The sequence below is a fragment of the Castor canadensis genome, chromosome 7 (genome assembly GCF_047511655.1).
Source record: "Castor canadensis chromosome 7, mCasCan1.hap1v2, whole genome shotgun sequence".
Taxonomy (NCBI): domain Eukaryota; kingdom Metazoa; phylum Chordata; class Mammalia; order Rodentia; family Castoridae; genus Castor; species Castor canadensis.
In genome coordinates, this window is record NC_133392.1 from 108,408,286 (window position 1) to 108,421,523 (window position 13,238).

The 13,238-nt window shown below is 37.9% G+C and overlaps 1 protein-coding gene across 7 annotated transcripts in view; it reads right to left on the reverse strand.

Annotated features, from left to right (window-relative positions):
* The window catches only part of Pde4b (phosphodiesterase 4B), a 524,185-nt gene that overhangs the window by 13,525 nt on the left and 497,422 nt on the right, over positions 1–13,238 (reverse strand). For 6 of the 7 annotated variants that reach the window (XM_020182734.2, XM_074079857.1, XM_074079856.1 and 3 more), the window contains one exon: positions 3,950–4,043. In XM_020182734.2, coding sequence (XP_020038323.1) covers positions 3,950–4,043 — 94 coding nt within the window. Of the gene's footprint in view, positions 1–3,949; positions 4,044–4,642; positions 11,207–13,238 lie in introns of those variants that run through there. The other variant, XM_074079858.1, reaches the window with a different exon arrangement.

Consider the following 13,238-nt stretch of genomic DNA (forward strand, 5'->3'; position numbering starts at 1 on the left):
GACTTAAATGATCAGAGGCAGGTCTGGAAATCGATAACAATACCATACTCTCATTTTTCAAATGAAGTCAGCAACTTTCCCAAGCTTAAAGAACAATTTATTTTACAGATATTTATTCTGCAATTACTTTGTTCAGACGTAATGATTTAGATGGACGGCTTTGAGGTTCCCATTAAAAATCTCTTTCCTGACACACAGTCTCTGGAAGTGGAAATGATAAGCATATGATTTTTGAGATGACTTTTCTTCCTGTCACTTCATTTGTAATAATCACTACTCTTTACTAAAATGAAAGAGCACAACAGCCTCTGCCTTTCCTGACCACCATTCTTCACATCAGGGTACAGAAGCTGTTAGATCCCCTTGCACCTCTGCAGATATAACTACCTCTGGCGGGTCCAGCAGCTTTCCTCCTCTGTTTAATTAAAGATGGCCTGTGACAAGGAGTTACTGAGCCGAACCACAAAGAGTGCCAGCTCAATGCTCATGGCTGTTCCCCTATGCAGACATTGGAACAACTGATAGTCTTCCCTATTCTGAATTTCCTCTGTTAAATGCTTAGCTAGCACAGTGTGGAAAAAACCTGAAACACAGACTCAAGAAATGGTGAGAAACACTTACTGGATTTGCATTTACAGGATGGTCAGAATACAGTGAGAAAGCAGTTGGTAAAGCAAAGAAAAAACAGATTCAAAAACTGATCCCATCCAAACACTGCTAGGGTATAATTGGAGGTACCTTGCTTGCTAGGTCTCAGCATCATGTAATAATGAAAATTTCTGAACTCTTTCCTTCCTATCTTAGGAGTTCCAAGTTCCAGCTTTTGAGGTGTTGAGTAGGGGATTTAAGAGGGTAATTTTTCTCTGTCTGCTAAAACAGTAGCTAACTTGTAAAACAACATTTAAAAATCTTGTCTTATTTATGCTTTCTCTACCTATCTTTTGCTTTATTTCCCCTGAAATTAGATACTTCAATTTCCATTTGTCTAGGCAACCTGGACACCATTATCATATAATAGCATCAATAAGTGCCTGGACTGGTCTATTGCCTGCCTTTCTGCCTATCCACCTGGACATCATCTTTTCAGATGGGAACAACATAAGTTTCACAGATCTCTGGTTTAAGGGATTTCCCTCCTCCCCAGATGACACATTTAACTCTCAATGAATCTTGCTGAGATACTGCTTTTAAGTTTAACATAATTTGCTGAGGTCATCTCATTTTGCTCTGAGATGATATATTTACCATGTTCTAACCACAGTCTTTTATTTTACTAAAAACTGTAAAAAAATTTTATTTTTGGTACAACTATCCTGATTTTTTTTTTATTCACTTGTGCATACATTATTTGGGTCATTTCTCTCCTCTGCCGCCCTCCCCCACTCTGATTCTTAAAGACATTTTCCCTAGAATAATATACATATTACTTAAACAACCTTAAATATGTTTTTATTCTCTATGTTCTGAGTTCTTAATAGAAGTGATAGGGTATTCAGATCTAAATGTCAAGAGAGCAGTGTCCTAATTCTGGCTCAGAAACAGATTGGCCAAGCGACCTTGATCAAGTTACTTCATTCTTCTGGACCTCAATTTCCTTTCCTGTAAAACGAGTAAATTGTATCATGAGGACATTAAAGTCAACTGTAGATATGACAATTTAGAAGAAGGCTTCATGCCCCTCCAGACATACTCGCCGTGTTCCCAAGATAGGACTAAGTGTTCCATTCCTGCATTTGCAGTTTGGAAATGAGTTTTTGTGCATTTGTTTGTTCACTTGTTTTTTAAGATTGTCAAATTGCAAGCATGGTATTCATGGCAAAAGATCCAGGTAGCAAAGTATGTATCAGTAATGCTGATAAACTCAGTCCATGTCAGAAACATAGAATGCTACACTTGAAGATGGGATATCATCTATTCCAGTGCTCCCATTTTACAGATGAAGCAAAAGATGCATCTTGTGTTTATACAATTTTTTTCTATCTTTCCCCAAGAATCTTTAAAATTTTAATCTGCCTACCTAGTCTGTTTATTATGCACACATCACTCTCCTAATGTAAGAGTATGGAATTATTAGGATTCAAATAACTTTTCTCAACAATTTGCTATTGATAATTTAACTTTCAGAATACAGAGAAGCAAGACAATTATTTTTTCCTTAGGAGATGTACCCCCCAAATAGAAAAAAATATTTAAGAAAAGTAGACATTTTGCTCTTCAGATTGAAAGCTTATCTTTATTATCTTATCAACTTTCATTCTTCATAGCCAATGCTGATAAAAATGATTAATTACTATACAAAGGCATTTTTGTTGTCCTTGGACAGTGGATAGTGGAAAAGACTACAAATGAGGAGGACTTCTTCAGTCCATTCCTGATTAAGGGCTCAAAGATTTCATGGAGCTTTAGCTCTAACAGTGAGTCTCTTCTGCAAAGAGACAGGCCCTGGAATTTTGAAATGCAGTGTATATGAAAACAAAAACAGGTTCATGCACTTATTGATTTTTCTCTTCTCTCCTGTTGTCTATAACCTGCAAAATGTCCCTAAAACAACACCCAGCTTATGAAAAATAACTGAATGTTACATAGACCAGGTTATATCTGAAATGGTCAGTGGAAGATTCCTGTATTCAAAGACAGAAAGGGGACAGCAGGGAGAAGAAAAGGACCAGTATGTAATGTTTTCTGTTCAGCTATATCCTGGCCACCTTTGGGAGATGGAATGCTTGAAAAATTCTTCTCCTTTGTTCTCTGGCAAAGGTTGCTGCAACTGCAGCTGTGGATACCAGGTTCTGCAGACACCCACGTATAGACCAGTTGGGATGGCACGTGTCAATCAGACCCAGGGACACTGGAGCCACTATGATGCTGCAGCTTTGTGTAGGGCTGCTGAAAGAGAAAGCTGATTGGTCTTCTGATAGCTGGAACTGCTTTGGTATTGAAGAAATAGAATGGATTTTTAAAATAAAACCAGAAGAAGTATGTGTCTCTATAAGATATCAGGCAAATACTCATTGATTTAACGAAATGTGGTTATGCCAAAAGGGAGGATGGTGATGCTCAGATGGAAGAATGGATCCTTTCCCTGGAAAGTGGAGTTTTATAAGTAAACATAATTCCACAGTCATTGAAAACCAACAGAATCAGAATCTAAATGCTACAGAAGCACAAATTTATAGATTCTGTCAGCTTTATTACAAAAGTCAAAATAGCTTCATTCTACAATACAGTTGCCTTTATGGCTCAAATCAGAAATCTCTACCAATCAAACAAGAAACATGACAGTCACTGAGGATTATTCACACAAACCTTATTGGTCAGTGTCCTGTGTGACACAGCAATGCAGCACTGGAGAACAATAGATGGGGGATCAGATTGGGAAGACAATGAAGCTGCTTATAAGAAGACAAAATCTTTCAGAGATTTCAAAATCCTCCCTTCCCCAACATTTATCTTTAAGAAGTAACTTAGCAAAGCAATAGTCAAATTACTTCTAAAGCTTATTTTCGTGGACTCACTGCAGAATTCCTCAGGCATATCCCTTATAAAAACATCTTATAGCAATCCTTTTCCCAAAGCCCAGCTACAGGAAGATGAAAGAATATCGTGCCAGCTGAGCTAATGGAGCTTTCCCATTTGGGGGACTGGACCTCCGCATTACTTCACAGATCTTGGTGGAAATGGAAGTGGGCCGGTAGATAATTGGGGACTGTCAGTCCTACAATTCAATGAGTTCATAATAACCTTCTGTCTTTAATAGTTATTTTTTACTAATTTTTTAGCATTAGCCTTTTGTCCCTTAAGAATTGTTTTGAGTTCTTATTTTAAGTGTATTTGTTTTTTTATGCCTTAACCCCATTCCAAATTCAAGTGGGATGTCTTTGATGGGTTGCAGAAGTCAATCCTGAAAAAGCTAAATTATGGGACAGGTTTTTCACAATTAATATCTTACCTAAGAAAGTATTTGAAATGTATTCAGACACCTGGTTCCCTGATCGGCTCATCTCTGAGAGGTGTGTCAGCTCCCGGTTCAGCATTCTTTTGAACTGTTTATGAAGAAAAAAAATATGTTAGCCAACTAAAAAAGGAGGAAACTATCACTTTAAATATTTCCAACTTTACTTTCTAGGAACCAAGAGATTGCCCAGGCAGAGACCATTGGATAAATAATAGCAATTCTACAAAATATAATATCCCCTTAATTTGAAATTATTCCAATGATACCTTAGGAAAAAATGATGTTCTTAAGATTTCTTGGAATCAACCTCTGATTTATTTTGGAGATGCAAACACAGGAAAAGTAATTTTAATAGAGGTCAAAATAATTTCACTTGAAAAATGTAGCTACTTTTTATAGAAAATTGGAAATGAACTCTAAAATACAATTTGAGTTGACAACCTATTTAGAAAAGTTTAAGGGAAAAGGAAGAAAAAAACCCTTTAAAAATAGAGGTAATTAACTACAGGATTAAAATACATCACAGTAAATTTAAACACAATGTCCTTACTTCACAAAAAGAAGCCCCAGTGGGTTCAATGAATTCAAAAATTGAATTATTTACAGATGCCTTCTACTTCACAGAAAATACAGCGATGTAAAGGTTTCACATTCTATCAAAGCCACATAATAATCAAATTAACCCACCTTGATGTAACCCCAAGATACAGATAACAAATAGTTTGCCTCAGGCATTTTGGATTCTCCTCTTGCCACAATCCACAAATCCCTTTGAAAGAATTCAGTTCTGAGAAAGCAATCCTGAAAGGATCAGGAAAGCCCTGCAGATCCAGTGGTAAAATAATCAAAATTTAGAAAAGACAAAACCTCCAAAATTTATGGCATTTCCTAATCCAAACAAAGCCCATCTTCACACTTCATTCTTGCAAGAAGCTGATGCTCCCTGATTATTTCCTGGCAGGAGAGAGTAGTGAAATCAGGAATTGCACGAAGGAGCAAGAGCCTGTCCAAATGTATTCAGCTGGCTGGCTTGAAGCTCTCATCAATTATGAATAGCCCTGGTGGCCGAAGGGGTTTCACCCTAGATTCATCCTACTCAGCTGAACTCTGCAAGGAAGCTGCAATTCTTTCCCCGGGAGTTGCCAGACTGGGAAACACAGCCATCTTTTAAAAAAGAGAAGATTAAAATGGAGGAAGCCCCATGAATATTTAAGTAAATCTGAAGTCATACCCTCCCCCATTTCACCTAGGTATTCCTTAACCCTCTCCCTCCACTGCAGACTGACTGCCTTCACAGAGCTCCGCCCTCTAAGTGCTTCAGAGTGATGGTACATCTGATTACTTTACTTTCTGAATATTTTTAAAAATTGGAAAAGGTTAGACCTGTAGCTGTTTTTGGACTAGGCTTCCAGTGTATAAGAATTTTTTTTTAAGCTATCATTTTGGAGGTCTACTTCCCACTAACCGTGGGCTGATGTATTTAGTCTTTTTTCACGATGAAAGAATGGGAATGGACTTAATTAAGTTCATTTGAAAAGTACTTCATATGCAATGTGAAATTTTCTGCTCTCCATCAGCTCATTAACATGCATATTAGATTGAATTGCATTAATCAATTGAACTCATTTAACCTTTCATCTAGGATCTATAGTATGGTAAATGGATGATGGATTATTTGGGGTTATGAGTGACTATGCCTTTTTGGTATTTTAGTGTTACATCTTGTAATTCACATTAGAAATATTTAGGAGTTAAATTTTAATTGTTTTATCTTTGAAACCTAGAGCATGTTGAGAATGCCATTCCTTTCCTATAGGCTCTCCTGTCAGCCCCCTTCTCTTTGTCAGCATTATAGTACAGGCAAGAAGAAAGCCTAGGGCCAGCCCCCTGCTGCAGTGGTTCCTTACCTAGGCAGATCCCATTCCTCTCCTTCCTCTCCTGTTTCCCTACCCCTAGCATCCTCAGGATTTCATGTTCAGTTGAAGGAACAGCAAAGCACCATGGCAACAGCCTGAACTTGTAATTGGCTCTCTTTCCTGGGAGGCAGACCCCTTCCAAATGACCATCCCACACCTCACAATAGCTTCTCTTTAGGCATCCAGGCCTGGGTCATGCCATTGCCTGGGCCCAGGAGACCTGGCTTTTTGAGGTGAAGCCAATGCAAATCAGTGTTGCTGCCTGCTGGCTCATTACACTAGACATTATTCTCAGAGAGACACAATCACCCTCTTTCTGGGTAACCCTGCTTATGTGAGTGTGTGTTTCCCATGAAAGCATATGCTAGTAACAGTAATCAGGCATCTCCAAATCAATCATCTCAGCTAGTTTTGCTTCTTGAACCTCCCTGCAATTTTGAACTCCATGTGAATTATACAAATTCCAAGTTATTTATTTTTTAAGATACAACTGCTCTGTCATAATGGCATCCCATCTTCAGTCCTCCAAAGACTGGCACTTACTGAAGACTAGAAAAGACATCTTCTAGGCCCTGCTCTATCTATCGAATTTTAGCAAAGAAGCAGACTTGAATTATTGCCAAAAATATCTTGTAACAAATCTAAGAGATGGATTTCTTCCATAACTTTTTCTGCACCAGACTTAGCCAAATATAACACTCAATTGTCCTCATTTCTGTTCCTTTGGTACTTCTGAGATACTCAGGAAAATTCTGGAGTTAATAAGACTTATATGAGTTCAATAATGCCATTTTATCATGTATTCAAATGACCTGGCAAGGCAATGAAGATAGAGCAGTTAAAAAAAATGAACAAACAGAAATTCTTTTCATGTTTTTAATCAGCTTTCAGTCTAGTGGAAATATTCAAATCTCTTGGTTAACCACAACAGTTAACAGTCTGGAGAGTACAAGGATGGTGCTTTATTAGCCACATTGTCCCCTCATCTCAGAAGAACAGGGGCAGGCAGAAATTGACTCACAAAAGGATAGAAGAGGCATATTTTTCTCTTTATTTTTTCTGTAAAATTGCATTCTTACAGAACTCTGTTGGGGTGCATCGTCCATTCATCCCAGTGTGGAAGTAGAGAGGTGGCTCTCAGCTATGGGACTCAGAATAAGCCACACTCCTCACCTTCTGTGTCCTCACAGAAGGGTCCATGTACTCATGTAAGTAAACAGATGAATGCCACCTCCCTCTTTCCCAGGCCTAAACTAACTCTCCCATGAGCCTTTTGCTAAGGACATTGGCTATGCCATCCAGAAACAAATTCATCTTAAGGCAGCCATAAAACACACAACATGACGATGGACGCAAATAGAGGTCACTCCATGTCAGAAACCAGCCCAGTCCTTTAAATGTTGCTTAGCAACCACCGTTGGTTTTCCTCCTTCGTAAGGGAGGGCCCAACCACACTGACTAAGGCAATCATTGCTCTCATCAAAAAACACTTATGAAGGGCCCACTTATGTCGGGCTCTGTACAAACTAAGGAAAACAGACATGGACTTCAGGGATCAGATGTGGTATCTGGCACATCCCAGTAAGACAGAGGATGACTGGAAAGATTAGTGGTGGACTATGTGACAAGACACATCAAAGACTGGAACAGATACGTGTTTGCAATGAAGGCTGAGGAGACAGTTGGGGAGCTCAACTTAGTTGGGTTTCTGGTGTCTGGCTCCCTTATGGGAGTTGTTGCCAGGATGTACTACATGAACCTCAGCTTTCATTCTCAGTTCTAGTTAGTGGCCTTGTGAAGTCACTTTACCTCTCAGAAATGAAATGAGAGTCACGGATCATTTTAGGATCTCAGCCTCTCAGCCCTAACCTTTCATGATTCTTGATGACTTTTGTGGCAGCCTCCTACAGTTTGGACATATTATTTACTAGCAACCAATACTTCCCAGGAAATAAAACTCCCTCTACACTACCAAGTAAGACAGCAAAAATAGGAAATGCTTCAATCTATGAGATTAAGTCACCAACAGAGGAAGAGAGGTATTTATCATGTCTCCGGATTTTATAGTCTAAGACTCTTGGAGTCTCTCTGTCTATTTATCAAGTTAGATGTTTAGTCTAGATACAAAGGTAAAATCACTCCTGAGTGAAACTATGTCTCAAGGAGTTACAGGACTGAACAGGAGTAAACATTATTTACTTCATCAAATGCAGAAGAGAAATTCACAAACAGGAGGGCACTATTTCAAAGTTAAATGTGTCTCTACTGTCTAACGTACACAGATCTTATTTTTCTTTAAGAATCTACCTTTCACAAGAAACCCTGTTAGAGCCTACCTAGAAATAATGTCCCCAGAGGAAACAGCCAAAGTCTCTTTTCAACACAAACAAGCAAAGTTTGTGAATGAACCCTTATTACACCTCCCTAAGCTTAAGATTTGCAACACTGCTAAGAAATAGTTATTTTTTGAAAAAGGAAGAAGTTAACTTTTTCTGTATACATGACTTAATATTATTTTCCTAGAATATTCCTTCTCTATAAAATCATCTGTGACTCTTTTAACTAGTCTTCCTTTAGTAGAGAGAAATTACTTGGAAAAAAATAGAATAACTAGCAATAATAGACATTTAATAACATTTGATATGAACATTTTGTTTGATGGTTTCAACTTTTCGTTAGTTTAAATGCTACTTACAGAGATGATTTTATTCTAAGCTAGCTTCTTTCAAAGTGATGAAACATTTCATCATTTTTTTCTATATTTTTAGCTTAAGGTTTGTGCAAAGATTCCCAGGCACACTAAGGACTCTGTCGATAGTCTAACAAGCTAGTTAAATCACACAGGGGGGGTGGGCTGGAAGGATCTCAGAGTCTTCCCAAATCTAAGGTTCAGTAATTCTATGTTTCTCAGAATACAACAATCCAGAACAGAGATAACAAGGAGCGAACATCAAGCACATGAAAGAGTTACTTTTAAAACTAATCTAGGTTTGTTAGGGGTGAATCTTAAGTTATCAAAAATATCCTTTAGCCTATCAACAATTAGATAAAGTGGGTGCTTTCTTCTCAATGATAACCTCCTGATGAAGTCAGTAGGAGAAAATTGTAAGGCCAGGGTGAAAAAAAAAAAAAAAAGGTGCCAAAGAGAGGAAGGCAGCCCAAGTAGTTACTCTTGTGGGTGGCCATCTACGTATGAGCCCAGCTGTGAGACAGGCGCCTTATTGTGTGGGATCTTCCTGTTTTTGCAGTATGAAACAACTGCCGAAGTCATTAAAGTCACAATGACTTTTTTAGGGACTAACTTTGACTCATATTTTATACTTTGTTACTCATAACTTTGTAAGAATTCCCGGGCATCAGGAAAGCAAACGGGTTGAAAATTCCTCTCCAAATCACGGAATGCTCATAGCGGCAGAAGGAAATCACAACTGGTGGCATGGTTCAGTGAGAAATGACTACAAGCAGAGAAGTCCCTGTCTCAGTTCTGGAACTAATCAAATTGTAATCTTGGGTAACATGAATTGACTTCTTGGGCTTCTGACTCTTTAGCTGGTATTCTTTAGTTGTACAATGCCTAATTTCTAAGGTCCCTTTTAATTTTAAAAAATTGTATCTTCCATGGGAACTCCAAAGAAATGGAGTTTAATTCTTAAACACCTACCCTTTCCTTCACAAATTTGCTTTAAAGGTACTGTAGCTCAGGCCTATCATGCTGGCTACTTGAAAGGCTGATATCAGGAGGATTACAGTTAGGGCCAGCCTAGGAAAATGTTTGCAAGACTACATCTCAACTGATAGTTGGGTATGGTGTCACATGCCTGTTATCCCAGCTACATTGGAGGCTGAGATCAGGAGGGTTGAGGTTCTAGGCCAGATCAGGCAAAAAGTTGGTGAGACCCCCATCTCAATGAAAAAAAAAGCAGGGTGTGGTGCCATGCATGTTTCATCCCAGCAATGGTGGGAAGTGTAAAACAGGAGGGTTAAGGTCCAGGCTGACCTGAGGCAAAAAGCAAGACCATATCTCAAAAATAACCAGAGAAAGAAAGGACTTGAGGTGGTGGCTCAAGTGGTAGAGCACCTGCTTTGGAAATACAAAGCCATGAATTCAAGCCCCAGTACTGCTGCCTCCAACTCCTCCAAAAAAGACCCCACGGAAACCAAAAATCAAAACAGGGATATATTATGCTCTCTCCAAAACTCTTTATGAAACTCACGATTTCCACACTTCTTAAAATTTCAGATCATGTGATAATGTGCATCTCATCTCTTCGCTCCTTTCTGTCTTTCCCTACAAACTCTGTCATGCATTTGAAATTGATGCATAGTTTCATTAGTGATATGTCTGTCTCCTTGAGATGCAAGTGAAATAGAACTGAGCAAACTGGTAAGCAGGTAAAAGAGTAAAGAAAATGCCATGTCAATTATTCTAAGTCAGAGACTATGGTTCCGGGATGGGTATTATAGCCAGTAAGTTCTGGGGTGATGAAATCCCTGGAGCACCAGGAAACACAGTCAGGCCATGCTCGCTATCTGTGTGCCAAATCAGAAAGAAATAGATGCCTCTAAATGCATAAGAATTGAGGGCTTTCTCTTAACTGCCCAGTGGCATAGTAATCCATGAGAAGGAAGTATAAAGCATGAGCTGATGGGGTGAGGTGGCTCAGTGGTAGTGTTTAACTTTCATGAGGCCCTGGGACATAGCCTCAGCACAGGAAAAAAAAAGGAGAGAAAGCAAAAACAAGCATGAATATCTCTCCCATAATTCTGCAACGAAATATTGACATTTATGATGAAGCAAAAGCAGAATCAATTCTTCTTGCTGGCCAGAGGACAGAATTTTACTCTGGTGACAAATAAAAGGCAAAGTAGGGACAAACCATACAGGAAGTGAAACAAACAAATCTAAAGAATTTGAATATCACTGCTCTACCACTTGAAAGTAGGTCTCGGGTGGCCCCTCAAATCTTTTTTCTTCCTACTCATCTATCCTTTTTGTAGCAGTCTATTTTTCTTAGAATTTCTGAAATCTTTTCAAGCGATGTGACACACGTTATTAAAATGATAAAAATGATCTTTCCTAGACCCGCAGTAATTCCCATAAGAATGTTTGTAGAAATTTCTCATGACCCAGCATTCCTTGAACTCTGAAATTGCAGCAGTGACATGTTAAATAGACAAAAGATGCTGTAATTATTTATGCCTAAAGACTCACACATTCACTGTATTTCATACTATATCTAATATTTATGGACTATAAAAGCATTTATTATGTATTTATTATCTAATACATAATGCATTATTTATTATACATATTTACATTTCCACATACATAGTATTCCCAGATTTGACAAATAAAAATTCAGGATAACCAATTAAATTTGAAATTCAGATTATAATTTTTTAGTATATGTATGTTTCAGATCTTATGTATTCAAATATACCATAAAGAGAGGCAAAGCCATGGAATCACTGTATATTTTCAGATAACTTAAAAATTTTTAAATTATTTTTTACAGAAAACTTTTTTCTTTTGAGAAACATAAGAAGACCTGTAATTGGTCCAGAACTTTATAATCTCATTTTATGTACTTGTCCAATCCTCTTTAATCTGTTAATGCACACAGACACACACACACACACACACACACATACACACACACACACACACACACACACATACACACACACACACACACACACACACAAAGTGGATTTGGACAGATTTCAAGTGGTGGCCTGATAATTCAATATAACATACGCCTCTTTATCAGGTGACCAAAATCATTGCAGCTACAGAGAAAAATCAAGGAGCCAAGCCAGGTACACTATTTAGTTACTGCCTTGTTTTTCCATTTATGGCTTCTACAAGTTTTTCTATGTAAGCTTAATGGCTAATATTTAATTGCAAACTTCAGAGACAATTCTAAGACCACAGGATATTAATGTCACTCCAAAGTAGATGACTAAGAATTCTTTTGAAATGTTTTATGGCCAGAAGCTCTACAACTTATAATATGTTTTAAAAAATGAAAATCATGGATGGATCAGACACATAGGCTATCCAGTCTAGTGTCCTCTCCAGACTAGTCGAAAACCAGACCTATGCTTAGGACCTTTGTACCTACCTTGAAAGCAATTGCACAGAACAGAGAAGTCATTACTCAAAATCCACTCAAATATTCTTATTTTATTTTCATAACCCATAAATATTGTCATGAATCTTTTAAAGAAATAATTTTCACTTTGAGTTTATAACATCTCTTAGGTTGTTTTAATTCCTGCCTTCTTAAAATTTCTTAAAATTTTGCAGCTATAAAATCTATTGTAACTTTTTTTTTTTTTTTGTGGTACTAGGGCTTAAACTCAGGGCCATCACCTTGAGCCATTCCAACAGTTCTATTTTCGTGAAGGGTTTTCTGAGATAGGATCTCTCAAACTATTTGCCCAGGCTGGTTTTGAACCACAATCCTCCTGATCTCTGCCTCCTGAGTAGCGAGGATTACAGGTATGAGCCACCAGCATCCGGCTGTAGCTTGTTTTTGAGATGACTTACTCTGCCTCCTTAAGGGCATCATGTAGCATACATTGTGTTTAATATTACTTATATGGATTTCAGCTAGTGACTTTCACACACTTCTTGAGATAAAAGACAATGGAAGGCATCAAAGTTGCTTTAGGAATTCTGGATTAGAATTTTCTAATCAAAAAGCAGGGCTGGGTGAACACAGTAGTCTAGCAATTTTAAAATCTGGGCTATATCAAATAAAAAATTGAAAACCCTGTGCTATACAGACCTACCCTTTTCTTCCCTGAAAGCATGTATCTTACTTAATTTGATATTTTGCTAAACCCCATTTTAGACTGTACAAATGAAAATTGAAAAGAATCTGCACAGATTGAAAGTTTGAACATATTTAAACCTTTTATAAATGCTAAAAATAGCAGTCTTAAGTAATTTATTCCATCTTTTAAAAGATAGCTATATGTGTCCTGTAGTTTGTTTTACCTATTATAGCTACTGTAGTTTAGAAGAGATGGATACATGCTTCCAACAACAATGTACTCCAAGATGCAAGGGTCTGTTGGGTTCAGGAAGGTGGGTAGAGGCAGTTTCAGAAATGGGTGCCTACCTCCTATGTGAAAAACACAGAGTGCTTCTTCTGGTTACAGGCTTGCCTTGCTAATGGGCTCTAACAACTCACAGGAGTCCCTAACAGCAAACCCAACATTCAAAACAGCATGACTTAGGAAAAACTGAGCCTCCAACTGAGAGTGGAAATAAACTGTACTTAGTCTGACACACTGATTAGAAATTATTTATGTCAAGTTGTTGGTAAGATATTGGAGACCTAATGGGTGTTTTATGA